Source organism: Ascidia mentula, chromosome 4 (genome assembly GCF_947561715.1).
Source record: "Ascidia mentula chromosome 4, kaAscMent1.1, whole genome shotgun sequence".
NCBI lineage: Eukaryota > Metazoa > Chordata > Ascidiacea > Phlebobranchia > Ascidiidae > Ascidia > Ascidia mentula.
Window position 1 is genome coordinate 4470437 of NC_138569.1, and position 16545 is coordinate 4486981.

Consider the following 16545-nt stretch of genomic DNA (forward strand, 5'->3'; position numbering starts at 1 on the left):
TAGGCAGAAAAAAATTAAGGGATGGGACAAAAATGTTTTTCTGTGTGATTTTCGGACTTCCTTATTCCTGCCCTGGTAGCTATGTATCAGTGTTCTCGTTTCAAAGGCCTGTCTTATTTGCAGATGATCGTAATACCAATATCCTAACAAAGCGGATCGCGGCGCGTGTAGCATTTTCAACAACAACTTGGAAATTGGTTGTTCATTTTCAGTAGGAAGCAAAAAGTTTATGACAACATGTTGGACGATGTGAGGTCACAATTCAGGTGATATAAGAATAAAAGAAAATATGGCCCGGAAAAGTGTTTTGCAGCGCGAGGCCGCATGGAATCCAGTCTTACTTTTTAAAACATGGAAAGGAACTAAGCGTGAGACCAGCCATAATTTCCGCAATAAGCATCTGCTTCCCGTCACGTGGTCAATCAAATCTAACAAGGTGTTTGTGTTTCCCAACCTGACTTCGCTGTAACTCGCAAAGCAGTCACGTGACGTTTCATGACAAGGCAAATATCATTTTCCAAATGCCGTATGTACGAAGCAAATTAACAATTTGATGCACCCCATATTTAGTGGGAATAAACTCCTATAATGTTACAATGTATAAACTCGTTTTTGCACTCGCTTTTGACATTTTAAACAATCAAGCTAATATGCTTTGGTGTGATTAAACACAGGCTTCCTGTTATAACAAAACAAGTCGGTGGGAAATACTTGGTGTACACATTTATTATATCTCGCATGTAACGCCAAACCGGGAACAACTCACCAAAGTACTGACAGCAATATAAGTCCATGCAAATTCTTTGATGGTAAGAGGTGGCTCGATTTTTTTTGTTGCAAATAAGTTTTGTGACATTTTTAAACAGAATATTTTGGAACGTCAAACAAAAAGGTGACAAAAATTGTATTGTATAACTCGGTCGAAGTTTCTTTTCAACAAACATCCTACTTTGCGTTTGCCAAAAGTCTGGTTGCTTCAGCTATTTCAACATCTGCTCGACGTAGCTCTAGTTTGGCTACAAAGAAAATTACCATAGCCAATAGCAATATAATACATTGCATAATAAGGACGGACATAGGGCCCAAACCTTTGTATAAAGCCCTTCCGACTGCAACCAACGTTGTCCCGTATATTCCGTCGACAGTTATAGTCCATAGATTGACAAAGCCCTCGTCGGTCGGGAAGGTGTGCTGTGTTATAAGTTCCATGATAACAACCACGTTAATTCGGCTAAAAACACCTTGGGCAAAGTCGAAAATTATCATGAGCCAGACAGATTGCTCGTAAACTGCGACAGTAAAACATACTGAAGTCAGGAAAAAAAGGCAACTGGTGAATTTAACCAAACGGATGTAGTTCTTAAATACGTTCACTAATTTGCCACCAACTGCAGCTCCTAAAACCGTACCGCTCATGTAACTAATTAGCAAGTAGCCCGACCACAGCCTTGGGTTTGTGAACTGCAAGGCCTCAAGCACTTCCTCTAAAAATGTAATTTGTACAATCGCTGTTTGCAAATATATGGTAAAAGTCAAAGCCAGAAGAGTGTACCAATCTACAAATAATTCTTTCGTCCTCTCCAGAAATTGGATTAAGTTTGCTCGTGGCTCATCGCTTGCACTGGTCCGATTTCTTCGTTTAAGAGCTTGGGCATGAGTCGGAGGCAACGGCGGTTCATCAGCTGCAAACCAAACTGCGAGGAGAAACAAAACGAAAGCTATCCCAGCACAGGCAAAATTCAACCAACAGTAGGTTCTCAAAATACCAGAAGGAGTAGAAGTATCAGTCACATTCAACGACTGATTTACTCTCACTGGCAAACTATTGGAGGTGAAACCATTGAACTCAAGTTTAGGCGTTTCCTCCGCAATTATTGTAGTCCCAATGTAAACGGAGACAAGGCCGAGTGATAAACCACCAACAGTTATTCCAAGAGCACTTCCCACTTCATTATCTGGAAACCACAAAACTGCCAATGTTGCTGGTAGTGATTTGTTGATGGCGTTGGTGACTCCGAGAATAAATTGACCAACAAAAGCCATAGCGAACAACTTATTGTTTAGTAGCGCGCTACCAACAAGAATAAAGCTACACCTGATACATGCAGTGGTGAGGATCAATAGCTTCCGAATTTTTAATTGGCGCCTTAAAAACATCCAAGCAAGTAGTGGGGCAGACAACATGGTTCCAATGAAAAATCCCATTCCCATTAAATCGACTTCAGCATAGGTGATGTGAAAGAATGCAACCCAATCGCTGCTAAAAATGCCAAATGAAAAGTTCAGGCTTTGCAGTGCCAACGCAACAGCCAGAATGCTGACGATGAGCCATCTGGTTTTAAACAGCTTTGTTTCCATCATTTTAACAATACGGACTTGTCTGTTTCAGAAAAGAGTTTGTTTAAGGTACTGTCACTTTTTTTCGTTTTAATCACAGAAACAGCCTTTTGTTTTTCTGATCGTTGACTGATGCTATACCTATTAGCAAATTATCACGAGGCCCTGCAAGCTGATCAAACTGCTTTCGTGATAACTTTTTGTTAATAAACAACGAACGCATTTTTCAGTCATTGCAATCTTGTAACAGCATCACACATTTTGTTTGCATTTAATCAACATGCAGCCATCGACCACGACAATGATTATTTAACCACCAATCGTTATTAAAAGGACGTGCTGCAGTACGTAGGCTATGTTTTTTTCAATACGCTGCGTCCAGTACGACAGACCTTATAAATAGCTGGGCATGAATTTCGGCAACTAAATCATTACAATTTCTCTGTTTTCCTCAAAAATTCCTATCTACGCTCTTAATCAATAGACACAAGAATAAACAAAAATAAACAAGACATATATCGCTAAAACCATACAGATTACAAGCTTTCGTCCTATACTGCAAATAGTTGTATATTACCGATGTTGAAGTGATTTAATTTGCGTAACCCAGTAGAAATTTTGAGGCTTTTGTAGATTTTTTGTTGCTGAAGCGCGTAACGTACAAAATATTGCGACCCTGATTAAACATTTCTGAAATATCACAAAATTTCAAAAGCTTGAATATTCCTTCTTCCCAAAACACCGTCACTACTTTGCGTTGGACAAAAGCTTGAGAGTTTCAGCAGATTCAGCGTCCGCTCGTCGAAATTTCACTTTTGACAAAAACACAATCACCACAGCCACCAACACCATTAAGTATTGCACAATGAGGACAGATAGCGGACCCAAACTTTTGTACAAACCTCTTCCGATCGCGTGATACATGAAGTGGTGAGGATCATTAGCTTCCGAATTTGCAATAGATGCCTTAAAAACATCTAAGCAAGTGGGACAGACAACATGGTTTCGATGCAAAACCCCATTCCTATCAGATCAACTTTAGCATATGTGATGTGAAACAATGCAACCCAATCGCTGTTAAAAATCCCAAAGGCAATTTTAGGTTTTGAAGCATCATCGCAACAGCCACAATGCAGACTATGAATCACCTAACTTTGTACAAGTTTGTGTCTATAATTTCAGAATGCAGGGTTGTCCTTAAGAAAGAGGGGCCTATGTAAATCAACGATATATAGATTTGCATCACTTAAACCACTGGAAATATACATTTTATTTCACATTCTCGCTATCTCAATCTTTCCACCCTAATTTCGTGGTAGTTCCTGTATGTTCAATTACTTTTCGTGGTAACTTTTTGCGAACATAAAATTTTGGCTGTGTTCGGTCGTTGCATCGATTAACTAATCGCATATGCCATACCTTTTGTTTGCAGTAAATCATCGGATAATAGGCATGGGATATGTTGTATAATACTTCCGTCCGTTGTTGAAAGGACGTACGCAGAAAAAAAAATAAGGGATGTGACAAAAACGTTTTTCTGTGTGATTTTCGGACTTCCTAATTCCTGCCCTGGTAGCTATGTATCAGTTATCAGTGTTTCCAGGGCCTGTCTTATTTGCAGATGATCGTAATACCAATATCCTAACAAAGCGGATCGCGGCGCGTGTAGCATTTTCAACAACAACTTAGAAATTGGTTGTTTATTTTCAGTGGATAGCCAAAAAGTTTATGACAACATACTGGACTATGTGAGGTCACAATTCAGGTGATATAAGAATAAAAGATAATATGACCCGGGAAAGTGTTTTACAGCGCGAAGTCGCATGGAATCCAGTCTCACTTTTTGAAACGTGGAAAGGAATTATAGACGTAAGATCAGCCATAATTTCCGCAATAAGCATCTGCTTTCCGTCACGTGGTCAATCAAATCTAACAAAGTGTTTGTGTTTCCCAACCTGACTTCGCTGTAACTCGCAAAGCAGTCACGTGACGTTTCATGACAAGGCAAATACCATTTTCCAAATGCCGAATGTACGAAGCAAATTAACAATTTGATGCACCCCATATTTAGTGGCAATAAACTCCTATAATGTTACAATGTACAAACTCGTTTTTGTACTCGCTTTTGACATTTTGAACAATCAAGCTAATATGCTTTGGTGTAATTAAACACAGGCTTCCTGTAATAACAAAACAAGTCGGTGGGAAATACTTGGTGTACACATTTATTATATCTCGCATGTAACGCCAAAACGCGAATAACTCACCAAAGTACTGACAGCAATAAAAGTCCATGCAAATTCTTTGATGGTAAGAAGTGGCACGATTTTTTTTGTTGCAAATAAGTTTTGTGGCTTTTTTAAACAGAAAATTTTGGAACGTCAAACAAAAAGGTGACAAAAATTCTATAGTATAACTCGGTCGAAGTTCTTTTACAACAAACATCCTACTTTGCGTTTGCCAAAAGTCTGGTTGCTTCAGCTATTTCAACATCTGCTCGACGTAGCTCTAGTTTGGCTACAAACAAAATCACCATAGCCAATAGCAATATAATACATTGCATAATGAGGACGGACATAGGGCCCAAACCTTTGTATAAAGCCCTTCCGACTGCAACCAACGTTGTCCCGTATATTCCGTCGACAGTTATAGTCCATAGATTGACAAAGCCCTCGTCGGTCGGGAAGGTGTGCTGTGTTATAAGTTCCATGATAACAACCACGTTAATTCGGCTAAAAACACCTTGGGCAAAGTCGAAAATTATCATGAGCCAGACAGATTGCTCGTAAACTGCGACAGTAAAACATACTGAAGTCAGGAAAAAAAGGCAACTGGTGAATTTAACCAAACGGATGTAGTTCTTAAATACGTTCACTAATTTGCCACCAACTGCAGCTCCTAAAACCGTACCGCTCATGTAACTAATTAGCAAGTAGCCCGACCACAGCCTTGGGTTTGTGAACTGCAAGGCCTCAAGCACTTCCTCTAAAAATGTAATTTGTACAATCGCTGTTTGCAAATATATGGTAAAAGTCAAAGCAAGAAGAGTGTACCAATCTACAAATAATTCTTTCGTCCTCCCTAGAAATTGGATTAAGTTTGCTCGAGGCTTATCGCTTTCATTGGTCCGATTTCTTCGTTTAAGAGCTTGGGCATGAGTCGGAGGCAATGGCGGTTCATCAGCTGCAAACCAAACTGCGAGGAGAAACAAAACAAAAGCTATCCCAGCACAGGCAGAGTTCAACCAACAGTAGGTTCTCAAAATACTAGAAGGAGTAGAAGTATCAGTCACATTCAACGACTGATTTACTCTCATTGGCAAACTATTGGAGGTGAAGCTTTTATCATTGGGCTCAAGTTTAGGCGTTTTCTCCGCAATTATTGTAGTCCCAATATAAACGCCGACAAGGCCGAGTGATAAACCACCAACGGTTATCCCAAGAGCACTTCCCACTTCACTATCTGGAAACCACAAAACTGCCAATGTAGCTGGTAGTGATTTGTTGATGGCGTTGGCGACTCCGAGAATACTTTGACCGACAACAGCCATAGCGAACAACTTATTGTTTAGTAGCGCGCTACCAACAAGGATAAAGCTACACGTGATACATGAAGTTGTGAGGATCAGGAGCTTTCGAATTTTTAATTGGCGCCTTAAAAACATCCAAGCAAGTAGTGGGGCAGACAACATGGTACCAATGAAGTATCCCATTCCCATCAGATCAACATCAGCATAGGTGATGTGAAAGAATGCAACCCAATCGCTGTTGAAAATGCCAAATGTAAAGTTCTGACTTTGTAACATTAACGCAATAGCCAGAATGCTGACGATGAGCCATCTGGTTTTAAACAGCTCAGTTTCCATCATTTTTATAACACTGACTTGTCTGTTTCAGAAAAGAATTTGTTTAAGGTACTGTCATTTTTTGTCGTTTTATTCGCATAAACAGCTTGTTGTTTTTTCTGTTCGTTGACTGATACTACACCTATTAGCAAATTATCACACGGCCCTGCATGCTGATCAAACTGCTTTCGTGATAACTTTATGTTGATGAACAACGAACGCATTTTTCAGTCATTGCAGTTTTGTAACAGCATCACACATTTTGTTTGCATTTAATCAACATGCAGCCATCGGCCATGACAATGATTATTTAACCACCAATCGTTATTAAAAGGACGTGCTGCAGTATACGTAGGCTATGATTTTTTCAGTTAGCTGCATCCCGTAAGACAGACCTGCTGGGCATGAATTTTGGTAACTAAATCATTACAAATATTTTATTTATATTTCACAAAAACTCGAAACAAGAAATATCACAAAATTTCACAATCTTGAATAATAATACGTAAAGGAAGGTATTACTGACAATTTCATTGGCTGTGCGCAACCAAGCGGATTGTTCAGTTTAAGTGACGTTACACTAATCACTATAAAAGGTCCAAAAAATACAATACATGTCAAATTGTTGGCGTAATCTTTTTTGCAAGAATTTATTTATTTCCTTCCTTCCAAAACCCCGTCACTACTTTTCGTTGGACAAAAGCTTGAGAGTTTCATTGGATTCAGCGTCCGCTCGTCGAAGTTTCACTTTTGACGTAAACACAATCACCACAGCCACCAACATCAGGAAGCATTGCATAATGAAGACAGACAGCGGACCCAAACTTTTGTACAAACCTCTTCCGACCGCAACCACCACTGTTCCGTAAATACCGTCAATCGCTACCGTCCATAAATTGACGAATCCCTCGTCGTTTGGAAAGGTGTGCTGTGTTATGAGTTCCATGATAACAACCAGGTTAATACGGTTGAAGACGCCAAACACTACGTCAAAAATTAACAGAAGCCACGTGCACTGTTCGTAAACTGCCACAGTGAAACACGCGCTTGCTAGAAATGAGAGCAAACTTCCAACTTTTACAAGGTACATGTAGTTCTTAAAAACATCCACAAGTTTGCCGCCTGCAAGAGATCCCAGGATTCCTCCACACAATAAACCAATCAAAGAGTAACTTGCCCATGAGCGAGGATCTGTTACTTTTAAGGCCCGTAGAATTTCTGCCAGAAAGACAGGTTGTATAAGTGATGTTTGCAAATATATGGTGTAGGCCAAAGCTAATAGGAGATACCAAAAGTCGGAAAATAATCTCTTAGTTTCCACAAGAAACTCTACAAAACTATCCCATATAGGCCTTTTACTTTCGCAATCTCTATTTCTTCGCTTTTGTGCCTGGGCGAGAGTCGGCGGTTTTGGCGGTTGGTCCTTTGCGAATGCAACTGCAAGAAGAAACAAGACAAACACTATTCCCGCGAAAGCAAAGTTCATCCAACAGTAAATTTTTATGACAGTGTTGGAACCAAGCGTATTGTTTACCTGCGTTGTCATGGATACATTGCTCGATTTGTACACAACACTTGGATCGACCTGAGAAGTATTTCCTAAAATAACGGTAGAGGTAAAACTGTTATCATTGGACTCAGGTTTAGGCGTTTCCTCTTCAATTATTGTAGTCCCAATAAAAACGGAGACAAGTCCAAGTGATAAACCACCAACAGTTATTCCGAGAGCACTTCCCACTTCATTATCTGGAAACCATAAAACTGCCAGTGTTGCTGGCAGTCCTTTGTTTATGGCGTTGGCGACTCCAATAATAACCTGGCCAGCGACGGCTATGGCGAACAACTTGTTATTCAGTAGCGCGCTACCAACAAGGATAAAGTTAAGCGTGATGCATGCAGTGGTGAGGATCAATAGCTTCCGAATTTGCAATTGACGCCTTAAAAACATCCAAGCAAGTAGTGGGGCAGACAACATGGTACCGATGAAAAATCCCATTCCCATCAGATCAACTTCAGCATAGGTGATGTGAAAGAATGCAACCCAATCGCTGCTAAAAATGCCGAATGAAAAGTTCAAGTTTTGAAACATCATCGCAGCAGCCAGAATAGCAACGATGATCCACCTAACTTTGTACAACGCTGTTTCGGGCATACTGGTCCTTTACAAGGCTTAAAGTTGTCTGTTGTATTAAAATAAGTTAAAATGTTTTACAAACAGATCTCCAGTCACTGCTGACAATTGTTGCCAGTTCATTCTGCTATTTGCCCGCAGTATGCAGGCATCGTACGCACTATTTTCTTTATTGCTTCGTCGTATAAGTTCCTTTCATAATCGTTTTACTTTCGCATTTTGGCAGACTCACAACTTGAACATTATGTTATTGGTTAGAGATGTTCCTGTCTGGCCTACAGTAATTAATAAAATACGGAAGTGCATTGCGGTTCGTGAGTTTATTAATTGCTTGTCAATCGTTAATTTGTTTATACAACAGATTCTTGTTTCGTGCATAGTCCGCTTCGTTTCATTTAGCCTAATTCCTGACAATTTGTATATTTGTTCGATTTTTTCATACCCTATGCTACAGGACTGGCTTCCTATAACCAAGTATGCTTTTAAACGGTCACCAAGTTAACATAACATGTGAGGTTAAGTGAAATATCGTGACATTAAATGAACGCATACTGCAGTTACATCAGGATTTATGGTAATAGGCTACGTAGGCTACATTCACTTTTGTTTTTTTGTGAATCTTTTTAACAGCTTCCTAAATTGTTTTATCTGGGAAACGCTGCAGGTAAGATAAGTTGACCAGGAACCTCTAAACGTCAAGTAAACATAAATGGTTTTCACGCACGTGCGCGTCATATATGCGCCTGTTGCCCAGGGCCTTTATACGCACATGAGCAGTTTTTACTCAAGATATAACGGAACACTTCACATTTTTATGGAACCCAGTATGGGAATCGCTAAATTAGATAATGCAATAATTTTTAGGCGGTTTTTAATTGCCGATAGAGCAAAAACCTTTTTAGACAGACATGCTAAAATTATATGCTTGGAACAACACAAGTTGTATACGGTAACATGTAATCTCATATTTATAATCTATCAGAACGATGTTTGAAATTTTCAGTCGCAGAAGGGTGTACTTCACTTGTTTTTGCCTCCATTCCAAATACTCGAGTTTTTAGGCTAAACTTTTATCTTTTTAATAAACAAGGAAATATTTTGAATAAAATTTAAGCAATCAACCAATTAAGTAGGTCTTCTGATAATTATGGGTAAGGACCCAGGGTTTTGAAGTTGGCGTGGTGCGATTGACTTCACAACGAACGTTTTACATTGCGACAACATAATTCAAACCCAACCGAAAAGAGACTCAAAACGATTAATAAAGCAAATATAGCTCCCTCTTAGCGTCGCCTCTATAGCTCAGTGGCAGAGCGCTGGTCTTGTAAACCAGCGGTCGTGAGTTCGATCCTCACTGGAGGCTCCTTGTTTTGTTTCGTAAGTTTTTGAAAATCTTCTCATGAAGTATCCACGCGCCGATATATTGAAACCATGGTTCAAAACCTAATGTAACCATGGTGCAAAGACCTAGGATTATATTTTATGCATTATATTTTAGTTTCAGCGTTTGATGTGTTATCACAAACTTCCAAGCAGCAACGAGAAAAATGATTTACCTCACAAAATGGCAAAACAGCAAGAAAAACAATTAGTAAGTACAGAAAGAAACAGTGCAAACAAACGAATTCATTTGATTTATAAAGCGATAATACAATGAAGAGTCATGGCGCTCATCGCCGGTCTAAACCGGAAATATTTCATCCGATTTTATCTTTGAGGCAACAAGACGTGACATGAAGATGATATGTGCGTGATAGCATAGTAGGCTATACTAAACATCGGCCTACTATGTGTTTGGTATACTATGGTGATAGCATGGAAAAATTGTTGGATTCGAACACAACTGAAATCACGGTCGTTGAAATTAGAGCTGATTCATCCAAATTAAAAAATTGTACAACATGAAAGCATATTAACCTCGGTAATTTTATTATATTTGTGGAAAATTTTACCGATGTGCGTCATAGTTTTTTTGAATACCAAGCCATGCGTAAAATAACGATTATGACGTACAATGTTGCCACGTGCAATAATTTTAACAATTTTACATAACTATCAAATCACAAGAGCAACTTCATTGCAACTAATTTAATGCAAAGAATCAATCACAACTCGCACTTTAACATTTCACACTTTTTGTTAATTGTTTTCGCAGCTTGTTTCATTTTATGGGGATGGGTTGCGCAACACTTGCTACGTCACAACAAAAGTCACCGGGTTCTCTCGTTCCTTTTGAAGCCATCCAGGATTGAGTGGCAGTTGAATTTTTTATTCTGTGAAAGTCAGCTATTGAAACATCAAGATGGTAAGTTATAGCCATTTAACTTAAACTTTTGTGCATGAAAATCCTTGAGAAGGCCCTCTGCTAGCATTTAGGTCATAGCGTTGCGTGGTTTGTGTGGATTAAACGGATATAAAACAACACTCTTCACGTTGCTGTCTTTATGGTTTCCTTTCGTTTGGGTATTACTACCTACGCACCAAATATTGGTTGAGGTTTAATTTGAAACTTAAATTTCAACAGAAAATCTCTGATTACATAAATAATGACAAAAAATAGAGCAGTGAAAAACTAAAACTATGGTGAGTTTTGTACACAACTTATTATTAGTAATAAAAGCTTGAATACATGAATACAACTTATATATATTTCAAGGTGAACTTCACAGTGGACCAGATCCGTGCGATCATGGACAAGAAGGCGAATATTCGCAACATGTCCGTCATCGCCCATGTCGACCACGGCAAATCAACCCTAACTGACTCTTTGGTCAGCAAAGCAGGAATCATAGCAAACTCAAAAGCTGGCGAAGCTCGATTCACTGATACACGAAAAGATGAGCAGGAGAGATGCATTACTATCAAGTCAACGTAAGTCAGATAGTTAGTAAGAGTAGAAATATTGGCAATTTATTAACAAATAACAACTTGTAGTAAAAGTGAATATATACTAATTGCCTTGGGTTTTAAACCAATTGAATAGTACTGTTACTTTTATTACAAAAATATAAAAATGAGGTATATTGCAGGGCCATTTCCTTATTTTACGAATTGAGCGACTCTGATCTCAAGTGGATCAAACAGGAGGTTGATGGAAGTGGATTTCTGATCAATCTCATAGACTCTCCAGGCCATGTTGATTTTTCATCTGAAGTAACTGCTGCTCTCCGTGTCACTGATGGTGCTTTAGTTGTTGTCGACTGCGTCAGCGGTAAGGTTTTTACTTTTTTATGCAGTTTTTGTTACATGACTATAAAAGACTAAAGGATGATGCAATCAGCCCCAACTTTCATCCCATTTAGTTTTGTCACATAATGTTGGTGTACCCAGTTAACTGACTACAAATAAACCTAGTAAATTTGATTGATATTTTTGTCAGTTTTGATAGCTAGTCAAACGTCGCTGTAATTTTTTTTGTCAAAATCCCTGTGAAAGCAACAAACTTTCTTTAACGCTGACCTAAAAGCAGGATTGTTCTTGCACTAGCCAATTTTTTGTGTTGGATTTGAAAGGCTACCAGTTTTGTGTCAAATAACTTTCTACCAGTTTTGCGTCAAATTTAGGTTTCCAGATTATTCGTTTTTTCTAAATGTTGCAGTACATCAGACTTTGTTTTTTAATTGAGCCAAACGGTGTTTTTGCAGGTGTATGTGTGCAAACTGAAACAGTGTTGCGTCAAGCCATTGCAGAGAGGATAAAGCCGATTGTTTTCATGAACAAGATGGACCGTGCTTTGCTTGAACTCCAGTTGGAGACTGAGGATATGTACCAAACTTTCCAGCGAATTGTGGAAAACATCAATGTCATTATTGCCACATATTGTGATGAGGACAGCCCTATGGGTCAAATTATGGTAAAAGCGACTTTACAAATTATTGAATTCCTGCCAGCATTGCAAAACATTGACAATTAAATCAAACTGACAAAAATATTAGGTGACAATAATAATATTTTAAATTTAATATCTTTATTTTTTTCCTGAATTTTAAAGTCTTTATGTGACATCTAAATGCTCATGATGTTGGACAGGTTGACCCACAAAATGGAACTGTTGGTTTTGGATCTGGCCTTCATGGTTGGGCGTTTTCTCTCAAGCAATTTGCTGAAATGTATTCAGCCAAATTTGGTATTGATATACAAAAGCTGATGAAACGTTTATGGGGTGACAACTCCTTTAACCCCAAGCTGAAGAAATGGTCTTCAACTATAAAAGAGGGATACACTCGGGGATTCTGTCAGTTTGTTTTGGATCCAATTTTTAAGGTTGGTATGTTGCTTGGGCACTGGACGTTCAAGTCCACCACAGAGTAACCTGTTTTTGTACACTTAAACGTATTTATATGTGTATATACATTTCAGGTATTTGACTTTATCATGAACAACAAAAGGGAACAATTTATCAAACTGGCTGAGAAGTTGAACATTAAACTGAAGTCTGAGGATATGGATCTGGAGGGAAAACCCCTTTTGAAGGTGCGTTTGAAGGCCTATATAATTGGAATAAAATTATGAGGTTAAACCTGCTGTGTAGGTCTTCATGAGGACTTGGCTGCCAGCTGGTGAAACCCTTCTCCAGATGATCACCATCCATCTTCCATCTCCTGTGACTTCCCAGAAGTATCGCTGTGAGCTTTTGTATGAAGGTCCTGGTGACGATGAAGCAGCTGTTGGTAAGTTTCATAGTGTTTTTCTACCTTAAGTTATAAAATAGTGTTATTTGTAATGTTATATTTGACAGCCATCAAGAGTTGCGACCCTAAAGGCCCATTGATGATGTACATCAGCAAAATGGTACCCACATCAGACAAGGGTCGTTTCTATGCTTTTGGACGTGTGTTCGCTGGAAAAGTTGCAACTGGTCAAAAAGTGCGAATTATGGGACCGAACTTTATCCCAGGAAAGAAAGAAGATCTCTACCAGAAACCAATTCAGAGGTAACCACTATTTGATTTTTGTAGCGCCTTGTAAGTGACATAATATTCACAAAATAGTTTTTGCATCGGGCAGTGTTGTGTTAAAATGATTAGTGTCATGGCAACATGTAGAATAAAATCTGTAGACAAACAACATTTGGGGAATAATGCACGCCTAGAAAGAGCTCATCCACCCTTGTTTTCAATCATGCTTTGTGTGCAACTAAAACCGTTTGCGCAACCAAATACTCCAAATGTAACATTTGTTTTGTAACTAGGACCATTCTTATGATGGGGCGATACATCGAAGCCATTGAGGATGTACCATGTGGTAACATTTGTGGGTTGGTCGGTGTTGATCAATACTTGGTGAAAACTGGTACTCTGTCTACTTTTGACAAGGTATGTGTTGTTTATATTCTTTGACAATGCCATATGAAATATTTATAGGCATCAGTAGTGATAATATATGGTGATTACGAAAGTATTCAGTGATCACTAGGCCTGTCGTTTTGGTTAGATCCCATCATAAGAATGGTCTGCCGTTTTGGTTAGATCCTAATTTTTCAATTTTTAAGTCCATATACATCAGTAGATTACAATTTGCAAGTGACACATAATTGTTTTTTTTTATTAGGCACACAACATGAAACAAATGAAGTTCAGTGTTTCTCCTGTGGTGCGTGTAGCAGTGGAGGCTAAAAATGCAGCAGATCTTCCAAAACTGGTGGAAGGACTTAAACGGTAAGTCTTCTGCAGTGTAATGGTACTTGATCATGACTGATATGCTGTTTAGATTGTCCAAGTCTGACCCTATGGTCCAGTGCATTATTGAAGAAAGTGGTGAACACATTGTTGCTGGGGCAGGTGAACTTCATCTTGAGATCTGTCTGAAGGATTTGGAGGAAGATCATGCTTGCATTCCTTTAAAGGTTTGTGGTCAACACACACTTTTGAACACAAGTGGGCAAACTTCAACTCACAGGCATAAATATAAGAATATGGCAGGCAGCCAATGTGCCAACAATTTTAAAAACTGTTTACACTTCACTTTATGAACAAACTTATGTACAATGTTTGATGCTGTTTTCTGGCACTTTGTGAAGTGCATCATTACATTTTCCACATAATTTGTTGAATGGTTTCCAGTGTTCAGGTGGTTGCCATTGTGGTGGTGTTGTTTACTTAAGTTGCAATTTATTATCTGCCAACTTCAAAAGTTTCCAACAACACAACATTCTTTTCATATGGTTTAGAAATCCGATCCTGTTGTGTCTTACCGTGAAACTGTTTCTGCGGAATCCAACCAAATGTGTTTGTCCAAAAGTCCAAACAAGCATAACCGTTTGTTTATGAAGGCCAGACCAATTCCAGATGAGTTGTCCAAGGACATTGATGAGGTGAGTCTGTCTTCACATCCAAAATAAGTGCACAAAAAACTAATGGCTTGTTTTCATTTAGGGTGACGTTGCCCCAAGGCAGGATTTCAAGGTCCGTGCCCGGTATTTGGCGGATAAGTATGATTTCGATGTAAATGAAGCTAGAAAGATTTGGTGCTTTGGCCCGGATGTTCAAGGACCCAACCTGCTGATTGACTGCACCAAGGCAGTACAATACCTGAATGAAATCAAGGATTCTGTTATTGCTGGTTTCCAGTGGGCTAGCAAGGAGGTAATACCAGATTGCCAGACATATATTGCTTTGCATAGTGTATTCTGCTTAACCTTGGTTGCTTTAAATGTGGTTGTTGGTTGTTTAGTTTATCACTTAACAGAGTGGTTTCTGTTTCAGGGAGTTCTGTGTGAGGAAAACATGCGTGGAGCTCGTTTTGACATCCACGATGTGACACTGCATGCTGACGCTATTCATCGTGGAGGTGGCCAAATAATCCCAACAGCTCGTAGAGTTCTGTATGCCTGCCAGCTCACCGCTGAACCAAGGATTCTTGAGCCTGTGTATCTTGTGGAAATCCAGGTGCAAATTCACTTTAAAAAAATATCGCGGATAAAATTTATCCATATTACAAAGTAAGAAATTCACAAGCAGCATTGAGGAACAACTGGAAAAGAAATTAAGTGTACATCAATGTGTGCTGCCTTTGCTATACATCAGTGCTTTTGCCTTTTTAGTGTCCAGAAAATGCCGTTGGCGGAATTTACGGATGTCTTAACAGACGACGTGGTCATGTTTTTGAGGAATCACAACAGCCTGGTACACCCATCTTCCAAGTGAAAGCTTATCTGCCAGTCAACGAATCGTTTGGTAAGTGTGGGACAGTGGGGTCCACTGTTATTATGTGGTGGTACACACCTCTGACAAAACGTTCTGATGACGTACACAAAAAATATTGCCCGTTAAATAGATGCAGTTTCATAGTGACCTAGGAAAATTATTATTTTTAATCCATGTAACAGCTAAAAGTGGTGCAGCATGTTCTTTTTTAAGAATTGATTTTCTGCTTACAGGTTTTACCGCTGACTTGCGCTCACAAACTGGAGGCCAGGCATTCCCACAAGCAGTGTTCGACCATTGGCAAATCCTGCCTGGCGATCCCTTAGACGAGACAACCAAGCCCCATCAAGTCGTGAAGGCAACCAGAGCCCGAAAGTCGCTCAAAGAAGGCGTTCCCAAACTCGAAAATTACTTTGATAAATTGTAGAAAATAGCTTTGAAATGAACCAATCAACTTATTTTAACTGTATTTATAACATTGGGGTCCCTGAAAAGTTTTGTTTGTCCCGTTTGACATAGTTCACATTACATTAACGGAAAAATTCATTTGTAAAGTTACCCGTTTGTCGGCTTTTGAGTTCAATCACCGCATGTGTGTGGCCGTTGGAGTTCAGTTAATGCTGTGTAGATGACCTCTTTCTCTCGGTCTGAGCTTAATAAAATACTGGTGAATGGATGCTATGTTCTGTTTGGTGTGGAAAGTTTTTCTTGGGCTTTTGCGAGGACTGAATCTTACAACCGCGTGTGTTAATATCCATGTTGTCATACGTTCGGATTGTGGAAGTCGACGTCTCCCAAATGATGAACTTCTTTCTACTCGGCCTTGTTGTTTGTGTAGTTCCAACAATGTTAATTGCATGCCTTATTTGAGTTAATCTTGGGTCGGGGGGAAAATGTTGATATTGTAGCATCAACAAACGGAAATGCTGATCATTTTCAGTGGTCCTTGTTTTATGTCCTAGATCGATTGCAACCCTGGTTATGATAGAAAGGAATTTATTTTTATACCTTACAATTGAACAAGTGGGTAAAGACAACCCAAATTTAGCAGAGCCCCGTCGCATAGAATTGCTCATTTGGATCAATTT

The 16545-nt window shown here is 39.1% G+C and overlaps 2 protein-coding genes and 1 non-coding gene across 3 annotated transcripts; 2 read left to right on the top strand and 1 right to left on the bottom strand.

Annotated features, from left to right (window-relative positions):
• Positions 1-6863: 6863 nt before the first annotated feature.
• Positions 6864-8333, bottom strand: LOC145897845 (choline/ethanolamine transporter flvcr2b-like). Its single transcript, XM_082986297.1, has one exon. The coding sequence runs from the start codon at positions 8331-8333 to the stop codon at positions 6864-6866; it is 1470 nt and encodes a 489-aa protein (XP_082842423.1).
• Positions 8334-9603: 1270 nt separating this feature from the next.
• On the top strand, positions 9604-9675 carry Trnat-ugu (transfer RNA threonine (anticodon UGU)). Its single transcript has one exon. It is a non-coding gene; the product is annotated as a tRNA-Thr (tRNA).
• Positions 9676-10516: 841 nt separating this feature from the next.
• Positions 10517-16133, top strand: LOC145899723 (elongation factor 2b-like). Its single transcript, XM_082988625.1, has 16 exons — positions 10517-10617; positions 10969-11183; positions 11342-11523; positions 11957-12165; positions 12342-12575; positions 12672-12785; positions 12844-12982; positions 13051-13246; positions 13504-13627; positions 13863-13969; positions 14022-14157; positions 14482-14625; positions 14687-14896; positions 15017-15199; positions 15355-15487; positions 15691-16133. The coding sequence occupies exons 1-16, from the start codon at positions 10615-10617 to the stop codon at positions 15882-15884; spliced, it is 2523 nt and encodes an 840-aa protein (XP_082844751.1). The 5' UTR covers positions 10517-10614; the 3' UTR covers positions 15885-16133.
• The last annotated feature ends 412 nt before the right edge of the window (positions 16134-16545 follow it).